General features: G+C 43.4%; 3 protein-coding genes across 6 annotated transcripts in view; all 3 read right to left on the bottom strand.

Moving 5' to 3' along the window:
* The window catches only part of LOC105891417 (cyclin-dependent kinase-like 2), a 7,789-nt gene extending 4,957 nt beyond the window's left edge, over positions 1-2,832 (bottom strand). For 2 of the 3 annotated variants that reach the window (XM_031584669.2, XM_031584670.2), the window contains exons 1-4: positions 1,893-2,832; positions 1,471-1,731; positions 457-635; positions 30-142 (exon numbers count right to left, since the gene is read on the bottom strand). In XM_031584669.2, the coding sequence (XP_031440529.1) occupies positions 30-142; positions 457-635; positions 1,471-1,731; positions 1,893-2,060 (721 nt within the window). In that variant the 5' untranslated portion in view covers positions 2,061-2,832. The remainder of the gene's footprint in view (positions 1-29; positions 143-456; positions 636-1,470; positions 1,732-1,892) is intronic. The other variant, XM_031584671.2, reaches the window with a different exon arrangement.
* Positions 1-12,742, bottom strand: part of g3bp2b (G3BP stress granule assembly factor 2b) — a 19,180-nt gene extending 6,438 nt beyond the window's left edge. Inside the window, exons 1-13 of one of the 2 annotated variants that reach the window (XR_006152940.1) lie at positions 12,551-12,742; positions 11,459-11,576; positions 11,216-11,297; positions 9,841-10,014; positions 9,380-9,467; positions 8,455-8,560; positions 7,988-8,219; positions 7,616-7,717; positions 7,374-7,470; positions 6,803-6,850; positions 6,533-6,661; positions 4,488-4,606; positions 3,412-4,269 (exon numbers count right to left, since the gene is read on the bottom strand). Coding sequence is in view for 1 of the 2 variants with exons in the window: in XM_012817628.3 (XP_012673082.2) it covers positions 4,036-4,269; positions 4,488-4,606; positions 6,533-6,661; positions 6,803-6,850; positions 7,374-7,470; positions 7,616-7,717; positions 7,988-8,219; positions 8,455-8,560; positions 9,380-9,467; positions 9,841-10,014; positions 11,216-11,297; positions 11,459-11,553 (1,506 nt within the window). In the remaining variant the exon portion in view is untranslated. Of the gene's footprint in view, positions 1-3,411; positions 4,270-4,487; positions 4,607-6,532; positions 6,662-6,802; positions 6,851-7,373; positions 7,471-7,615; positions 7,718-7,987; positions 8,220-8,454; positions 8,561-9,379; positions 9,468-9,840; positions 10,015-11,215; positions 11,298-11,458; positions 11,577-12,550 lie in introns of those variants that run through there. The other variant, XM_012817628.3, reaches the window with a different exon arrangement.
* Positions 12,743-17,935: 5,193 nt separating this feature from the next.
* The window catches only part of txk (TXK tyrosine kinase), a 15,013-nt gene continuing 12,948 nt past the window's right edge, over positions 17,936-20,000 (bottom strand). Inside the window, exons 14-15 of the mRNA XM_031584672.2 lie at positions 18,796-18,953; positions 17,936-18,516 (exon numbers count right to left, since the gene is read on the bottom strand). Coding sequence (XP_031440532.1) covers positions 18,445-18,516; positions 18,796-18,953 — 230 coding nt within the window. The 3' untranslated portion in view covers positions 17,936-18,444. The remainder of the gene's footprint in view (positions 18,517-18,795; positions 18,954-20,000) is intronic.

The raw sequence follows: 20,000 nt of genomic DNA, 5'->3' as shown, positions 1-20,000 counted from the left end.
CTGTGTGTGTGTGTGTGTGTGTGGCTTACCGATGCATCGGATGATGTGGTAGAGCTGGTCGATGTCAGAGTCACCAGGGAACAGAGGCTCTCCCGTCAGCATCTCCATAAACACACACCCCACAGCCCAGATATCCACAGCCCTTTACACACACACATAGTGTTATTGTCCCTCACTCACACACACATAATATTAACATACACCTCTGCTCAGATCACGGCCCTACACACACACACACACCCACACACACAATGTTAATCTCACACACACATCCTAGCTCAGATATCCACAACCACACACAGATGGACACATTCACATTTGACTATTGACACACACCACTGCTCAGATATCTACAGCCTTACACACACACACAATGCTAATCACACAAACCACTTTCTCACTCTCGGACATGAATGACGTTTAAACACAAACCCACTGCTCCTCTTAAGTACCTACTTGCCGTATTTGGGGTCTCCCACAAGAAGTTCAGGGGCTCTGTACCAACGTGTCGCCACATAATCTGTGTAGGCCTCTCCCGGCAAAGCCAGTGTCCGTGCAAACCCAAAATCACACAACTTCACCACGCCCTGCTGTGACACCAGAACATTCTCTGGCTTCACATCCCTGTGGATGATCTACACACAAATACCAGAAATGAAATACACACAGAGCATTACCAGGTATGTAGGCTATTACGGAAATGATGGCTATGACTGGAAAATGCGGTTCAATTCGCTTCGTCAGTGAAAAACTACAGACCAAGCTGTGCAGGGTGAGTGTGTGTGTTGTATGCAAATGGTCTGTCACCTTAAATGGGTGTGCTTTCAAACACTTAAGTGCACAAGTACACTGAATATGTGTTTGAGTGTAAAAACTTGTTTAGAAAGAAGCCACTATATTAAGTAAACACAATTGTAACAGTGTAACCGTGGTCATTTCAGTGTCTGGTTGAAGAATAAGAATGTGAATGTGTTTGTGTAACCTGCACGGTGAAAAGCAAAGTACCAATCTGAACCCCCCCCCCCATCCCCACCACCACCATCAGTACCAAACACAAACCGGTGCCAAACCTTAATCTGAGCATGACTAATTGGATTAAAATATTCATCACTACCACAACTGAATAAGAGAAAAGAGATATGGGGTGTGTGTGTGTGTGTGAATGTATACGTGTGCGGGTGTGTGTGTCAAATAATTGCTCGAGTCAATGCTGCGTGGTGTGGCATCAACAGCGGGATCAGCTTTCACCACACGCACACACAGACACAATAAGGATTAGGGTTAAGGGTAGGACAGAACACACACATGGACACATAAACACAGGATAGATAAAAGCACGTAGGACCCAGTGGGGTAAATGTGCGGCTTTGTCAAACATATGCAAAGGGTTTTTAAGAGCACTTACAACAGCAGATATATATGACTATGCTCAGAGATCAAGAGTGCATTGTTGTAAAAAGTGGAAAACACCTTCTGCTCACACACAGAGACACTGATGGTGGAGACAATGATCCGAGTTAACACAAACATACGGACATTGTGCTGGTGACAGTAATTGAGAGCCCGCAGGATCTGATACAAATAGGCCCGGCATCGGTTCTGCTCCAGCCCAGAGGGATGGAGCTCCAGCTCATCCAGAAGGTTCCGGTCCACAAACTCAAACACCAGGTACCAGCGGCGCCTCCGCTTACACACTTCCAGCAGGCTGACCAGATTCTCATGCCGCAGTTGCTGCCACACACACACAGAGCATCAGTGTTTAAGTGTTTGTATGTTAACCATGAAAACAGAGGCTATACCATATATATTGAAGTGAGCAGGCTTATTCAGGCACTTAAGTCTGAGAGATAACTTGACTCACACACGTCAAACCTGAAGAAAATAAATCTTACTTTAAGCATCTTTATCTCGCGAAGGGCGATTTTCTTCACGCTTTTGTCATCCTCACACTCCAAAAACTTCTTCACAGCCACAATCTTCCCAGTCTCGCGGTTGCGGCACTTCAGCACCATCCCATAACTGCCCTCCCCGACAAGCCCCAAATTCTCATACTTTTCCATCAAACGCGAGCAGGTGTGCTTCAACTGTGCGATACTGCAAAGTCTTTGTTGTGTAACTTCAGCCAGCCTTAATAATGAAGCGTCTCAAACCTGCCCACACACGGCGGCTTCATTTTACCAAGACTCTGCTGGGAGTCTGTTACATAACACTTTTAAGTTAAACCATTAAACATTTGCTAAACCTAAGTTCTGTTAATAATTGTTGGCCGGGGCATCTTTCGCGACCCCTGTCTCACCGGCTATTATACTTGGCCCTTCCAAGTGATAGCCCACGGGGATTCACGCCAGGTCGTCAGGCGACAAAGTTGAACGCCACGAAAGAGTCGTCACGCTCTAAAATGCCTTCGCGCCTGCTTGCACCTGGGCTAATTTCCAGTTGAACGACGGGACAAGGATCAGCTGTCAGTACAGGTTACCCATAGCAACGGGCCACCCACGAGATGGATAAACAAAGGAAGATCCCATGAAAAAATGTCTGCGATCGAGTGTCGATTTCTGCCATCAGCACTAAACCAGTAGGCAACTTTATCAGTGAGCGGTCCTTCAGGTGAAAGACACATGGGAGTAGGCTTTTTTCGTAGACAATAAGGTTCCTTACAAACACCCCTATAGCTGTAGAATGTCCTACGTTCCAGTTTCTTTTTTTTTAACGGGAATCATCCGTTTTAAAGTTCCTCGCTTGGATGTTTTCAGATAAATTATTGGAACGTCCCATACTTCTGAAACTCAAATAGCCTACACCAGTAAATGTTAAATAAAATGTGATTAAGCACAGGTGTGTGTTGAAGCAGAGCTGGCATTCTATGGATGAAAAATTCCCAGAATTCATATGCTACCATCTCTGCTTGCCAACTGTCAAATATGTTAAACGTTCAAATCATGACATTGAAAGCTAACCATAATCAAGTCATTTTTGCAGAAAATAACACCCAAAGAAACTACTTACGTCAACAAGTTGTGCCTCTTTCAATAGCATTTTAACACTTTTTTGAGGACTCCTATGCTTTACACATTAGATCATCAGCTTTTAAAAGAAAGATGTCCGCATGTGCAGTTTCTCAGTAGTTTCGTTTTTATTGAAAGTTGACACGCTCACGCATACACATACACACAGTTGGGTTGGTCGCTCGGGAGCCGGAAGCAGTGCAACGCCCCAGCGGGTAAGAGGCGCGGGGCTCTGCAGGTCACTTGCATTTTAACTTTCTGTAGAAAAGAGCGGAACATTCAGTCATCACGAGCGGGAGCTGTAAGGTGTCACAGAAGGACACTCGCGCACGCACACACACACACACACACACACACACACACACACACACTGAAGTACACACGTGTTCACTCACCTCGTGCATACACACACACACACACACACACCGCCTTCCGTTCACCACAAAAAGCTCAACCTACTCACAAGAAAGACCCGACGACAAACACACACAATCACACGTGCATGCATACAAGAATACCAGCATTGATCATTTGAACCATTCACACTGCTGCGGTGTCACCCATCTCACAGCACACAGACAGAGAGAAAGAGAGAGGATGGGGGGGGAGAGAGAGAGAAAACAGTTATAAGGCACCATCTCGCGTTATTATTAACTACCAAAATAAATTAATCGAGTGTGAGCTTTGATTTGCGTCCGTTGCGTGCGAGCTTTCCCGGTTGACCAATCCAGAAGCCCCTCCCACCTCCGAGTGACATCACCAGTTCTTTTTGTTCCTCAGAAATAATAATAAAAAAATGAACAAAAACAAAATGAAAAAAGCTTTCCTTCAGGATCTCTTGTTCTGCTCCAGCAGTTAGGCAGTCCAGGGACATTCCAGAGAGAGATAGAAATGAAATAAAGAAAAGAAAAAGAAAAAGAAAAAGAGAGGGTAAGAGAGAAAGAGCGCTGTGAATGTAGGGATATTTTGTCGCGTTTTCCCCTTCCGTCACAACATACGTCAACACCATTGGCCAAGCTGGCTTCGCCTTTCAGCGCCTCTGCCCGGCGAATCTCTCTCCGCCCTGGCCGCCTCCCCTGCCAGAGCCAATCCCTCCGCGGGAAGGAGGAGGTCCCCGCCCCATGCCATTGCCCATTGGCCCTCGGGCTCCTCCACCACGGCGCATGTCTCCTCCGGCTCCACCTCCTCGGGTCTCCCTCTCCCGCAGAGCACGAGTCTTCTTCTCCTCCACATTCAGACGCACCTCCCCTCTAAACATCACAGGCTGGATTGGGGGGGGAAATCAATACTTTAATTTTCAAGTACATCGCACTCATGAGCGAACTATTAAGCATTAAATGGTTGGATGCAAATATAGACGTTACTAAACAAGGTTCACCTTCTGGTAAACAAGGTTCAGTAGGCCGAACACATTTTAAGCCAGAGACGAAAACATACATAAGCCTGTGTGTGTGTGTGTATATATATATATGTTTATCCCACCTTGGCTGCCAGGATCCTTTGCACAGGCTCAGAGTCATCAAACACGACAAAGCCGAAGTTGGGAAGTTTCCCGCCGACGCCCTTGGTGTTGATGCGCATCTCAACCACATTCCCGAAAGCTGCACACAGACAATATCCAACGATTACTTTACACCCACATATATTTGTACTGCTCCTTTCTGTACTACAGCCTTGGAGGTTTCTACTCTGCCTCCATGTACAACCATCAAGGTTTTCTCAGCAACTCATGTTGGCAGTTGCTTTGGCTTCCGGCTTCTTGAAATCATAAAATCATTTTGCCCACAAAGGGAACATTCGGTTCAGTTATTTTTTTTATATATATATATATATATATATATATATATATATATATATATATATATAATAAAAAAAAAAACAGTTTAGTTTGTAGTTCTTTAGTCACAGACATGATGGAAAATGTTGCTAGGCTACAACTGATTCAATTGTTGCTAAGCCCAAATCATTGAGCTTGTTGTTTCTGCAAGTTATTGTAAAGTTAACATTACCATTTAGTGCATTTTCATATCGAGATGTTTGCCACACTGATAAATTAGCAAAAGCCAAAGCCATCATTGGAGTATGACGAGTCAATTAAGGGCAATGGTGAAAACGCTCGCTGGTCATAAAATGTACCACATTCGTTTGACTCATATTAGAGGACATGGGTATATAGTATGATAATTATCGGTGAATGGTCGGTGAATAACCCAAGGTGATTTAGTGCAAATGCATTAGAGGGCAACTCGGTGAAAAAAAAAAACAGCTGTCAAAGTCAATGTTTGACATTTCCCTGTAGCTGTTTCAGCTAATAATTAAAAATCAATACACGCATTGCCCCAGGTTCAATTCACAGTCAAAGTAAGTTGCTTTGAACAAAAACCTGTGCTTTAGCTTCAATCAATTTAAGTCGTCACAGTTACTGACTAAACATACGACCTACCCTGACAGAGTGGAGTCATGGAGGCACACCGACGAGGCCATTGGGCCCTGATGAGGCACCCCCTGGGGGGACGCTAGCAGCCAGAGAGCCCGCAACTAGCAACAACTCAGAACCGCACTAGGATTTACCACAGCTAGGGAGGCAAGCGTTCTTATGAACCTCTCCACAAACACCATGTTCCCCTACGCTCTAGAACGGGAATAAACCATACGGAAAGTATGTTCGTGGCAACAGTCCGGATTGATAACATTCAAGCTATTGGCACGGATTCTACTTCCATAGTTATTGTGCACTAACTAGTTGTGGTTCCACAGCCAGTGCCATTAGTCATTGTTTCAATTATTAACTTGTAACAATATACATTGTTGAAGATGGATGTAGTGAGGTTGAGTATCCTTCAGATGACCTTGAAGAGTAAATGTGCCAGGACTAGGGTTGGGTATTGATTGCCTAAACAGATACTTTAAAACAAAAACAAAACAAAAATAACCTCCAGTGAATGAGGTCTCAATGAAAAATAACAATGAGATTCAAGCACGGGCGGGAGGTGGCGCACACGAGTCCCTAAAGGTCAACTCTACATCAGCATCGGCCCTGTAAGGTTCACGATAACCTTAAACCGTAGATGTGGAGTGTTGAAACTACAGAGCACCCCACCACCCCCACGTCCACGTCCAAATTCACGTTGGAGCTTCCTCAGTTCCAAAAGTGACACCACTGCTGCCTGTAACGTCCGTTTTGGAGCATCAGAGGGAAAAGATTTCAATCAATAACACTGGCATTTATGTGGCACTGAAATCTGTGTTGCGATTCGGTCTGACAGATACAGATCGTATAGGAACCAGTACCATACGGGCATCGGGTTTCGGTACCCAACCCTAGCCGGGGATGATCCCCAGACAGCCCTGACACTACTTAACTCAAGAGGAGGTTGTCAAAAGGAGGACATAGAACATCATAAGTTCAAATTCTAAACCGCATCGATTATTGAGAGTTTAACTGCCCCCAAAAAGGTTCCCCACAATAACACTGTTCACACATCACCTTTAAACTCAAAAGGGGTTAAAAAAAAAAGGCAACTCACTCATGAAGAAGTCCTTGAGCTCCCCCTCGTCGATGTCGTGTGGCAGGTTGCCCACAAACAGCTGGTGGGAGTCAGGGTACCGCACCGTCCTGCGCATCTCCTGGTCACCCGGCTCACCGTCCCCACGCCCTACACACACAAAAAGTCACATATTTCATTTAAAGGATTTGAACAGTATCTTTAACAGGACTACCGGAGTGTCCAAGCCATACATCTGGCTCCATGTGTATGAGTGTGCGTGCAGGTGGGTATTTGTGAGTGTGTTCATACCTTTAAAACTGAAGTAGGGTTTTCCACCGGATTCTGAAGATGCACCATCTAAAGCACACACACACATTCAATTAAAGACCCAAGCTACCTTCACTACAAAAAGTTACAACACGAGGACGGAATTCATAATAATTCGTCAAGTTGTTTATATGTATGTGAGGATTTTATTACTATTATTGGACCAACAGCAGATTAGTCAGAGTTAAGATAAGTGCATCACATGCTGACTAGAAGCACAAGCCGACAACATATACTTTGACATTTTTTTTGCATCATTCATGTCATATCAATGTCAGAGCTAAATGCAGTTGATGACAAACTAGACGGCAAACAGCTTCTACTGAACACCAGCACCGCACAGGACTTTTGTAACTACTGGTGTCTGCCAGCATCAGCGCCAGCCATGCCAACTGCTTAGTCACGGTGGCACTGGGTGCCTATGGTATGCAGCGCAGTGTGTGTGCCAAGCACTGGGCTGTATTGTGCAAACCCAGCCGCGTTGTATTGTCTGAGCGTCTATGCTGTGTGTGGTGCCATGTGTAGACGTAACGGCGGCGTTTTGTCCCCTCACCTGGGCGGTTACCTCTCGGATTGAAGCCTTGCCTCTCCCGTGCCCGCTGGTCTCTAGGCATAGATACCTGGGCATCGGCCTTCACCTCTGCCCTGGGCTACAGAGACAAAAAATAAAATGATTAACAAACCAAATTTAATAAATTACGACTACTAAAAAAATAACCAAGGAAGTGGTGTAATTTCCCATTTTCAAAGGTCTTCAAGACAAACCTCTAAGCCCTTTGCCCGAGGAGCCCCTACCTGTGTGCTGGAGACTTTGACCACATGGGGAGGGATGCCAGACCCGGGGAGGGAACCACTGGGGGGCAAGTTCTTACTGGTAACGGAAGCCCAGGAGAATGTCTGAGAAGGACCAATCACAAAGCAGCATTCACCAAGGGTTATCAAAAGCAACTGAACAACCGCAGCTAATCAGTTAAAGGTCACACATTAGTTTATAGCTCCTAAATACAATTGTATTTTCAAGGATATTCATCCCCACACCCATAGACAATTTTGTCCTTAACGAGTCAGGGAAAACTACCTTTTCAAAATTTTCAAAGGAAGCCAAAAGAAGAGGGAGACTCAATTCATCCACTCTTCTACTTTAGCCAATCAGACAGCTCATCTCACCTTGGGTGGTTCAGGTGTGGAGGGGGGTGGAGACTGTGCAGGTGCAGGGGAAGGGCCTTTCTCCTCTGGCTCTTCTGGAACTTTCTCTTCCTCCTCTGGCCCCACCTCTTCAGCCTGTGGCTCCGCCTCTGGGACAGGCTCAGCCGCAGGCTCCTGATTGGTCTCAGGCTCAGGCTGAACCTCTGGCTCCACCTCTAGGACCGCCTCCTCCTGTGGCTCTTCCACACCATTACTACAATGTAAACACACACACACACACACACACACACACACACACACAAAGGTAAGCGGTAAATACAAGTAAGAAAAACCATGTGCGTGTGCATAAACGCTCAGACTCAAGTGTGTAGTTACGAAATTAATGCTATGACTCATCCACAAGTTTTTTTTCATGTTTTAGGTGAAGTGCAAATGTGCCTCTCGTCATGTGTGTGTGTGTGTGTGTGTGTGTGTGTGTGTGTGGTTACCTGACAGGGGCATGTTCGTAGTAAGCTGCACTGGCAGGGGCCTCCTGTGGCTCAGGTGAGGTTTGCGCCTCCTGCTGCTCCTCCTCGCCCTCCTCCTCCTCTGAATCTGCACATACAAAGACATGCAAACATGCTCAGCAAAGACGTTGTGAAGCTACACAACAGGGTCAAGGCATTTTTTTTAGGACAGAATCAAGTTAGCTAGCTGGCATCGAAGTGATTTAAAACAGAAAAAAACCTGTTTCTTGAAAAAACGTACGGCTTATTAGTTAAGTTTATTAACTTAAAACTCAGCAAAATGAGAGCCAAACAATCTGTTGGCTGGAGCAGTCCATTAAACGACCATAACGTAGGCTAAGTTATTCAATAAAATAAAGTTCCAATTAACCGATTTCTTCTCAAACATGGCTTGCTTTCGCAGTGCAGTTGTCACACTGTCCCTTGCTCCAGGCGCTCTACTTCACTTCTTTTTACATCAGTAAATGGTTTCTCTACGTTTAGGGAAAATGAGCTGCTGCCACTTGTACATGGCACACTCTATGGTGGTACGACTTTCTAGCGTGCGGTACCATGAAATGAGGATCCCACGGCCACCCCTGGTGAACCCCCATGTCATAATGTAAATGGTTGAATATGTAATCATGTTCTTGCCTTTTATGTGTAGGTCTACTGACAGGCTTTCAGTCAGATACAAATGTATTGCATGTGTCAGTTACGATTAGTCTGTCATTTTTCATGCCAGACTAATCCTTGACAACTTTTGTGCTTAACTAAAATTACTAAAACTATAATAAACTAGAACCAAATAGGAATGAGTCTATGGAGAAAAAAAAAGAAAACAGTAAAACAACAAACTTTAAAATGAAAACCTATTATCACCTTGGTGAGGATAGGGGTATGCTGTAACCAAGAGAACAGCACTTACCACCTAGCTCAGCCTCAGAGTCATTGTAGAGCTCCTCCTCATAGCGGAAGATGTCATTGTGCACGTAGAACTTATTCGCTGCAGAGCCCTGGAGAGGCAGAGAAACGCGCACAGAGTGAGAAACACACACACAGTGAGAAACGCACACACAGTGAGAAACGCACACACAGTGAGTTTGTGGATTTGTCAATATAGGCCTGTGCGTGTGTCTGCCGCTGGGTTTTTTAAATGATCTGTCCAGAAAGTGTATTCACTCTGAAAGAAGTCTTTTATTGATTTTTGGGTGGTGATTTCATACCCACATTGGTGTGTCTGCTTCAGTACCATGAATAAAAACTAGACCTGACTCTATAGGTCTCTATCAGCCCACTGATATAAAACTCTGGCAATAGTGGCGAAATTAAATACATAATGTTAGCGTTCATTTCTCCCACATAGGTTGTGCGATTATGAGCCCTCACCTCTGGTGCCAGCACAAACGTCTGCATGAACCTCCTCATGGGACGGCCGTTATTGGACAGCTCCCCCATCACCTGGACGACGACCCCATCACCGAGGGTCGCATGAGCATCAACATGACGGATCTTGGTGTGACACTCACTGAACTGCAGCGACATCACCTTCTTATGGATCTCCTACAGAAAGACAGTCAGGAAGGTATATTTAGGCAACTGGTTTTTATAGTGACACATTCATTTTGTTGGTATACGGCCTCACATGTTATTCCCACCAGCTGTCTAGACTATCCAGTCAGTTGTTTTGTGGGTTGGAAACCAGGCAAAAATATAATGGCTTTAACAGCAGAATATCAAATTACTCGTATACATTAGTTACCAAAGACTAGTGAACTCTGTTTTTGTTCAGTGCAGGCAAAGTTTGTTGGCTGCTAGCTATATAGCATGCTAGTTTTAGACAAAAACTGTAATTAAATCTTTAAAACAGAGGATTTCCATTAAGATACTGTCAAAAAGGCCTTAATGACTTTCAGGGCTCAAGAATGCCTCAGCAGACACAGGTTCATGCAATGCGAACATCGATGTGCGTTTGGGTGTCTCCAAAGTACAGTAGTTTTGCTGTTGTGGACACGTTTCTCAGTGCACAAGCTCAATCTAAGTGTTTGAAATAACACCTCTGTCATGTGAATCTACAGCAAAGACTTACTTTTATAGATCTATAGTTTTCTCTGCCCCTTCATAAACTTTTACTCCGTTATCTAAATAGCGATAGCTACCTACCTTAAAATATCACTGCTGCTGATCTAAACCACTCGGATTCACTGAAGCATGAAATAAACAACCCCTCGCATTTTATCAACGGGTCTCCAGTAGCAGACTTAGCAAACGTACTAATGAAAATGTGCAACTGTACAGCAAGTTGCTAAAAAAAAAAACGCTAAATGAAGTAGCGTAAATAGATTTTGTTTTCTCTTGACCCTGTGCCAGTGCTTTAAAGCTTGCAAGCACACGTGCAGTCAATGTAACCAAGTCCTTATGGACACAAAATGTGGGTGCTGCACAGGCACACCATACGGACTGTGTTGATGACTTAATTTGCGTATTGTGCACCGTGTCTGCCGAACTGTACATTTCCCTTCAGTGTTCAGTGCACTGTTCACTGCGAGTTTCAGGACAGGGCAGAAAGACCAGCAGCACGTGTACCACAGGTGTGTGTCTAGATTTGTGACTGTAGACTGTGACCAGGTTGAGAAGTACCCAGTTCCATCACAGCTCATAACATTAGATAGCAATTAAAGTATACATGTTGCATATGGTTGGCTGTGCAACACTGATACACTTGTGTATTAACGGTGTGGGTGTGTGTCAGAGTGCGACTTACAGCTTGCCCATAGACAGCCTCTTCTGGTTTCCCGCTGCCGTCCAGGCCTCCGTGCACATAAGAAGAGCTCCTGCCATAGAACCTAAGAGAGGAGAAGGCGGCAGAAAGTGCTGAGTGAGAAGAGAACTATAAGATACCTTGTGAGTACCACTCAGTGTCACTGACAAAGACATCACATGTTCAGACTGGCGCAGTTCAGGCGTTTCAATCAAGACTTCAATTATGTTTCTCTTACATACACACCTGTGCAGATAGTCGGGAGCCTTGTTCAGAAGTGTGTAGTATTGCCTCACAAACTCGCGGCCTACGAGCAGGGGGCTTGGTTTCTCCATAACCATCTCTTAGGGAGCAGAGAGCTGCACTGGGAGATAGAGGTAAGTTAGTGATATCAAAGGGACAAAAGAAGCACATTATAAACGACGAGATATAAGAGGACCACAGCAAAGCAATGCCTTGTAAGTGGCATTACACATATTGTATGAGCCAACTGGCTGCAGCACGAAAAAGCGAACATAAACTGACAAAAAACGAGTGGTAAGCAGGATTTAATCCCTCCGCGGACATCACCTGATCATACCTACCCGACCCACTGCGGGTAGCCATGTAGTTATCTGATGTTGATTGACGGACATAATTGGTTATAACATTGATAATCCTTGTGGGTGTGTTAAGATAGTCAAAAACGTGATGTATCGGTCACACAAATAATGGGAAAGGCGTTATAAGGAGTTATGCGACGACAGTTCAGCTAACATAAAGGCTAGCACGCTAACTGTTAATTGTCTAGCGCAAAGCAGACAAGGAACACTAGCAAGCTAGCGAAGAACTGCGCAGTACCAAGAACACCGTCCAGCATTAGCCATCAAGCTATCATTAGCCAGTTATTTAAGGTTTAACGTCTTTGGTTACAGGTGGATCCACCTGATTCCATTAGTATGTCACACCAATTGTCTTTGTTAGCAAGTTCGCCAACACAACCATCACACATTCATCAGGCTGACCCAGTGGAGGACTGGGGAAACTGCCCCTCACCAATGGCGAAGACCTGGGGTAGCTTACTAGATACATAACTGGCTACGGAGCTAGGTATCGCACCCACGAAAAGCTCAGGATTTAATAATTGACGTGTGTTGTAAGTCCATTACACCAATTTACATGCAATACTATTTTATAATCAGACATCTGACAAATGACAGGAAAATAGAAGATTTTTAGAAAGGTTTCTGGATCAACGCAAACGACACAGTGAGTCGGGCTAGCTAGTTGAAGACAAAGCAAAGTGGGGTCTTGCTAGAAGGGTTAGCCTTAGCTTTGTGGTGCCGCAGGGCTACTCACCAGGATGAAAAGTGTCGTTGGCGTGGCGTTGCGGTGACCTGTATGGAATCGGTTAACTAACCCTATATTTATGTCACCAATCCGGCGAACAAATGGGGTTCGGGACACAGAATTACTCTGGTCTTCACACACCACTTCGGCGTCTCACCCCCTGCTGAGCGAGCAGGGAACCCCAATGCTAAGCCGGGTGTGACGCAAAAGGCATATTTTTCCCGCCGGGGTCGCGGCAAAATTACGTCAGTTAGTCTGGAATGTACTTTAAAGTGTAAGTGCACCCTAGCATTTTTTTTTTAGCTGTAAACTGAATGGTATGACTTGACTGTGATAAAACACACCAATGCTGGTTTTAATATTGACAAAATTCGCATTTTTATGAAAATCTGCATTGTATGGGTTGAAAATGGCTTAACACGCCATCTACTGTTTAAAATCATCCTGACATTTGCAAGGCTGATGTTGACGTATAGTCAACCATTTGGTACATCTCTATGACATGATATACATAGACTCTCAGTCTAGTAAATTCTCAGGGGTGAATGTACACTTTAAAGATGACCTGTTATGCTTTTCTGTTTTTTCTCTTTCCTTTAGTGTAATCTATAGCTTTTAGTGCATGTAAACTCTCTACAAAGTACACGCCAGAAGTACTCCCACAGAAACCAGTTTTCTCAGCTACCTGGAACCCCTCGTTGGAATTCCAGCAAGATGTTACAAGATGGTGCAGTCTCGTGACACAAACCTCATCGGGAGGGGGGGCTTAATGACACAGGATCTCTAACACAGTGTTTAAGACAGGGTGAATAGAGATGTACAGTGTGAGAACAATTTTGGAACAGTGAAGCTTGTAGTAGACCCCAAAAATGAAATTATGAACATTGACAATGAGCGTAATAGGTTCTCTTTAATGTAGGTTAGCCTACATGATAACCAGGTCAGTGTCTGTAGTAAACTGATGTTTGGTGATTATGTAATCAATGACAACTATTTTGCCTGAAAGAGGTCAAAGCAGTTGTGCAGACAGAATATGCTAGATAATATGGAGGTATTAGATATGGAGGATAGCTATCTTGAAAACGGAAACCTTATGAGCTCCTATCACTGATCATTCAGGAAATATATTTTACAGTTTCACGCTGAAAGCATGATATAAGACCTCTTTTTCAGACAATCACTACAGCTACTACATCAGCAGGCTGTAGTAGATAAATGGTAGATAACTTGTCATCCTCAGAATTGTAAGTTAGAGAGTGAACAGTATTACAGAGGGTAAGCACAATAAGTACACCAACCTTTCCTATAAACAAATGTTGTTGCTTATAATTATTACTAGAAGTGACATCTGTAGAGGCATAAGTATTACCAGTAGCTATATCTGCATTCTATATCAAAATGGCACAGCCTAGACATTGAGAGACAACCCATTGCGTAAGTACTTTTACTTTTAATACTTAAAGTACATTTAAAAGTAAGTACTTATTACTTTTACTTAAGTAGGATTGTTGATGTAGTACTTATACTTTTAAGTATATATTTTGCTGGGTATTTGTACTTTTACTTAAGTACTAAGCTTCAGTACTTCCTCCACCACTGACTATTTCACAATTGTCGTCTCCTCTTCCACATGGTGTTGTTATTGGTGATGGTGTTGAAGGCTTTGGAGTTGATGGTATTGGAGGCTGTGGAGTTGATGGTATTGGAGGCTGTGGAGTTGATGGTATTGGAGGCTGTGGAGTTGATGGTATTGGAGGCTGTGGAGTTGATGGTATTGGAGGCTGTGGAGTTGATGGTATTGGAGGCTGTGGAGTTGATGGTATTGGAGGCTGTGGAGTTGATGGTATTGGAGGCTGTGGAGTTGATGGTGTTGGAGGCTTTATAGTTGGTTTTATAGTTGGTGTAGGTCGCCTGATTCTTATTTCCTGTTTATACAAACACACCAGTGCTGGAACTATTGATTGATTATGAAATTGGTATGAAACTGCTGTGAAGAGCTAACTGCCCTGCTCTCTTTCTCTTTGCATACACACAAACATGAATATTAAATGTTATTTGATCTTACATAACGAACAAACACCTTCACCTATGGAGAGAAAACAGAAAACACACCTTAATTTTGTATTGACCTACCTTTGCACACACACACACACACACACACACACACACACACACACACACACACACACACACACACACACACACACACACACACACACACACACACACACACACACACACACACACGCACAAACATGCACAAACATACCCTTGTATTTTCCCTTACCATATCCACTCAGTACAAATACACCAGAATACGGCAAACACACACACACACACACACGCACACAGACACAGAAACTCACCGGCACAGCATGGACCCTTCTCATCCACACATAGGGGTAGCATACGGGCACCTTCCACAGAAACACATACAACTCCTTAAACACTTACTGCTGTACTGGGTTCATCTGCCCACAACCCTATAGGAATAAAGTGGGCTACTCACCGATACTACATGATGTATCCTTGTCCAGCGAGGGTAGACTAGGGACACCTATCACAGAACAGGTTTAAAACGCCAGGCCTTATCAGTGTTCTTTTGATTCAACACATTGCATCTACACATTTGTCTATCACCGTCAGAATCAGAATCACGTTTATTGGCCAAGTAAGTTTGCACATACAAGGAATTTGGCTCCTGTTAAAGTGGCTCTCAGTGTACTTACACAAAATATACATCACAACACAATACAACACAACAGTACAACGGTATAAGAAGTCTAAGAAAGTCAATACAATGAGGAATGGCTATATACAGGAGCTGTGAATTGTAAACACAACAAATAGTGCAAAGAAGTGGAGAGTGCAAGAAGTGCAGGGATAAATATTAAACGGTAAGAGTATGATGTAACAAGTACAGTATATACAGCCTGTATAGTTATACAGTAAGGGTGGGATATTGTATTTGAGAATAAAATAAATAAATACATATGACTGTCGATGCAGTATTGCGTATACAGATCCAGTTGTTGCTCTATGCATTTCTCCATCCAACTTTCTCATTACATATCCATGTATTACACAGTCCCACAATATAAACATACAGGGTGGAGTGATAACACACCTTCAAATCCTCAGATGGTGAAACCTATCATTTATGCAGGAAAGATCATAACACACAAGTACACACTGAGAGACATACTTTGAGTAAACAGCGTCTTTGCCCACAGGAAAGCTATATAATATAAATAATACAATAAAATACAATACCATATAATATAATATAATATAGACACAAACAGATGTGAATGGACACATAAACACTAACAAACATTTCTGAACACACTCCAGCATGGGACAAGATCATGTCACTCACATTCTGAAGGTGTGCCAGAGGACCTCCACTCTAGGAAGAATAATTGGACATTAGACTAACACTATGACTAATAATTACCATTAAAAAAATCAACTAATCATTAAATAAACTACAGGAAAAATCCATGGGGAAATGTCACACAAACATTTGCATAAACACACACACACACACACACACGCACACGCACACGCACACGCACACACACACACACACACACACACACAGTTAATAGTTACTATCAGAGGGAGGATGGTGGTCCAAATGGAAAGAGAAAAAATTATCCAACACATCTTCCGGTGTGACCTTTAAACATAGATATTGTTGTTACATTAGCACGCATACATATACACACATACGTCATGTATTACCACACACACCATCACTTTTATTGCAGCACGCACAAACACACAGACACAGACACACTGCCTTTCATCTCTCTCTCTTTAAACATAACCATGGTGATGACATTACCTTAACTTGATTGTATTCCCAGACTGATTCAGCAATATGGGATGAAGAGGATTACCTGAGGTTGTGTTCACCTGTCTGTCTGCTTAAGTATCTGCTGGATCTGGGTATGGGTATATGTAGGTGTGTGTGTGTGTGTGTGTGTGTGTGTGTGTGTGTGTGTGTGTGTGTGTATGTCAGTCTGTCAGCAAATTCCTCTAAACCAATCTTTACACACATTTCACTTCACACACACTTGTCTTGTCCTGCCTTGTCTTGTTTTGTCTTCACTGTTGTGTGTATGAATGTTGTTTTTACCTTAATTGTCTTGTGAATGTATTATGGTTAAAGGGCATTTATAAGCAGTTCTAGCAATGCATTTGTTTTCTGTTGACAATGGGAGAGAAAAGGAAAATGGTGTGTAAGGTCGTCATCATACTGTGAATGGCAATCACAGGTGTAAAGTGCTTGTGTGTGTGTGTGTGTGTGTGGAGGGGGCAGGGGCATGAAAAAGAGAAGGGGGGAGAGAGTGTGTGTGTGTGTGTGTGTGTGTGTGTGTGTGTGTGTGTGTGTGTGTGTGTGTGTGTGTGTGTGTGTGTGTGTGTGTGGTCAGGGCATGCTGTAGCAGAGTGGTAGAAATATCCACAGTGTGTGTGAGCAGTTCTCTTTGTGAACGCAAACCCAACATTCCGAAACTCCACTAATATTGTGTCATCGCCCTCATGCCAGACGTGTGTGATTGCTAATGGCTTTACCGAATATGTTTTCACAGGTTCTTCTAACACACTTCCCTTACAAACAACAGCACCACTGGCACTGTGAAATGCTAACAGTTTTCTAACTGAGGCATTTTGGCAACATCGTGCTATAGAAAATGTTATTCATTTTTTTTTATGACCCGGAGCACAAAACGAATTGCCTGGGTGACTACCAACAACAGGAGTCTATATTTTGCCTTTGACACAGCATCAGAATTAACCTGAGAATATTGTCAAAACTGGTTACGTACAAAAACATACCTTTAGAAATAGCATGAAACAACATAATGCTTCTTCAGTCAGTTTTCCATTCAGCAAATGGCTGTTGATCTCCCCCCTCTCTTTTTCATGCCCCTTCCCCTTCCAAACACACACACAGTGCAGCATTTCACAGTGTCAGACATCATATCAAGTTGATTGCTGTTGTGATCAACAGCTATTTGAAACAACATAAAAACATTGTTTGAAGAACATCTTTTACAGAAAATGTAAACATTTTCTATAGCACGATGTTGACAAAATGCCTCAGCTAGAAAACTATTAGCATTTCACAGTGCCAGTGGTGTTGTTGTTTGTAAGGGAAGTCTGTAAGAACCTGTGAAAACATATTCGGTAAAGCCATTAGCAATCACACACGTCTGGCATGAGGGCGATGACACATATGAAACATATTAGTGGAGTTTCGGAATGTTGGGTTTGGGTTCACACAGAGCACTGCTCACACACACTGTGGATATTTCTCTGCTACAACATGCCCTGACCACACACAGACGCAGACGCAGACGCAGACGCAGACGCAGACACACTTACTTGATAAATATATATTTTCTTTATTTAAAATAGAAATATGTTCGTATGCATGGAGTTCAACATGGTTGTTTGTTTTCCTTCCAACTTTATCTACATATTTACACAGAGTCTGTTGTCTACATTGTGATCTTAAGGAGATCAAACCATGACCTTGTCAGTACCAGCATAATACTTTGTCTTCCTGGGTATTTAAGTTTGTCAGCTCGGCAACATCTCTGAATGCATATCTGTTCTCTGCCTGTCTGTCAGTTTGACTGTCTGTTGGTCTGTCAGCTTTTAGGCTTGTCTGACTGGCTGCCAACCTGCCAACCTCTCTATTTATCTGTCTGCCTGTCCCTGTGTCTGTCTTTCTGTTTCTTTATATCTCTGTTAGTGTGCATGTTTGTGTGGGTGTGAGTCTGACTCCATCTGTCAGTCCGTCTTTTTATCTCCGTCTTTTTATCTGTTTGTCTGATTGTGTGTCTGTCTGATTGTGTGTCTGTCTGTCCAGGTGTCAGTCTGTCTGTCTGCTACAGCTCCTCTTCGGCCAGCTCGCGGATGTTTACCATCAGTTCAGAGAAAGATGGACGTTCTTGTGGCTTCTGAAACAAATAAACAAAAGAACACTTCAGTAATCTTAAGAACCAGTGGTTTTGTGTGTGTGAGAGAGAGAGAGAGAGAGAGAGAGAGAGAGAGTGTGTGTGTGTGAGAGAGAGGGAGAGAGAGAGAGAGTGAGAGAGAGAGATTGCATATGGGATTCTTTGACCCTATGATGATGTACACTCTGTGAGATTTATTCTATGTGTGTATGATTCCCTGTTTGTTTGTTTGTTTGTTTGTGCTCTCTTGAGCGTGCAGCTCTTGTGAGTATGTGTTCTCACCGCGTCCCAGCATTTGAACATGATGTCGTACACCCTTGTCGAGGCCTTGTGTGGGCGGTACAGACGGTTGCCCTGGGTCACGTCCTCCACCACCTCCTGATTGGTCCGGTTCTCAAACGGGACCCGCCCCTCTGTGAAAATCTCCCACATCATCACACCTGGAAACAGGAAACACACACACACACACACACACACACACACACGTCTCTATGTCAGACCTCTGACATTAGCAGCACTCTGGAGAACAAAACACTCTTCTGTATTTGTAAGACGTCATCACTGTGAAAAGACTTAAAAATAAATATCCCTGACAAAGGTTTGGCAGAGGGGCGGGACATATATCATATATCAGATGATTAAACCGACTATGTGGTTCCTGCTTCTTGTTCCTGTATGGAATATAAACACCTTTTACCTGTACTGACATGACAGTAACTCAGCAACCCACCCTACCACCTCACAAGTAAGTGTGTGTATGTGTTTGTGTGTGCTTGTGTGTGTGTGTGTGTGTGTGTGCGTGTGTGTTTGTGTGTGTGTGTGTGTGTGTTTGTGTGTGTGTGGCAATGTAATATCCTTTCACGTGCATAGACTGTGTCTCTCTTGAATGCGCTCACTCTTTCCCCATACTTTCACAAACGTTTGCCACTGAGGTTTCATTGCTCCTGCATAGATTTACTCACCAGCCTGATAACATGCAAAACTGAAACTGCTTGTGTAGGCGCATACAAGCTGCCATATCACGAGCATGCTCAGTCTTTCAAAAACAGGCAATGCATTTTTACACGGTCAAATTTATTTAGCCGTGATATGATATGGCTATGGAAATGATAAGGCTGCTAATTAAAACATTTAATTAGGCAGACTTATGTTGCCAGTATATGTCACGTTGTAGCTGAAAGCCAAGGCTGTTGTATAAAAAACGGTGACTATACTGGTATGGAATTCCATGGAGATAAAATTGGCTCTCTTGTTATGGAATTATGTGGCAATCAGATTGGCACTGTTGCTATGGATCCGTGGCAATAGTGGCATACAGTGCTTTCCTGATTGCTTCGGCACTATCTTTGAAACCATAGGCTATTTGCAAAACTCTGCACACTAACCACAAAACCTTACACCAAACCGGCAAAACATTACACATGTCTTGCAAAAGCAAACAACTCTTGTGAAACACTTCAAACTGTTATAAAAAATGTGTTTTGTGT

The sequence above is a fragment of the Clupea harengus genome, chromosome 18 (genome assembly GCF_900700415.2).
Source record: "Clupea harengus chromosome 18, Ch_v2.0.2, whole genome shotgun sequence".
In the NCBI taxonomy this organism is placed as follows: domain Eukaryota; kingdom Metazoa; phylum Chordata; class Actinopteri; order Clupeiformes; family Clupeidae; genus Clupea; species Clupea harengus.
This window is presented reverse-complemented; position numbering and strand designations above follow the sequence as displayed.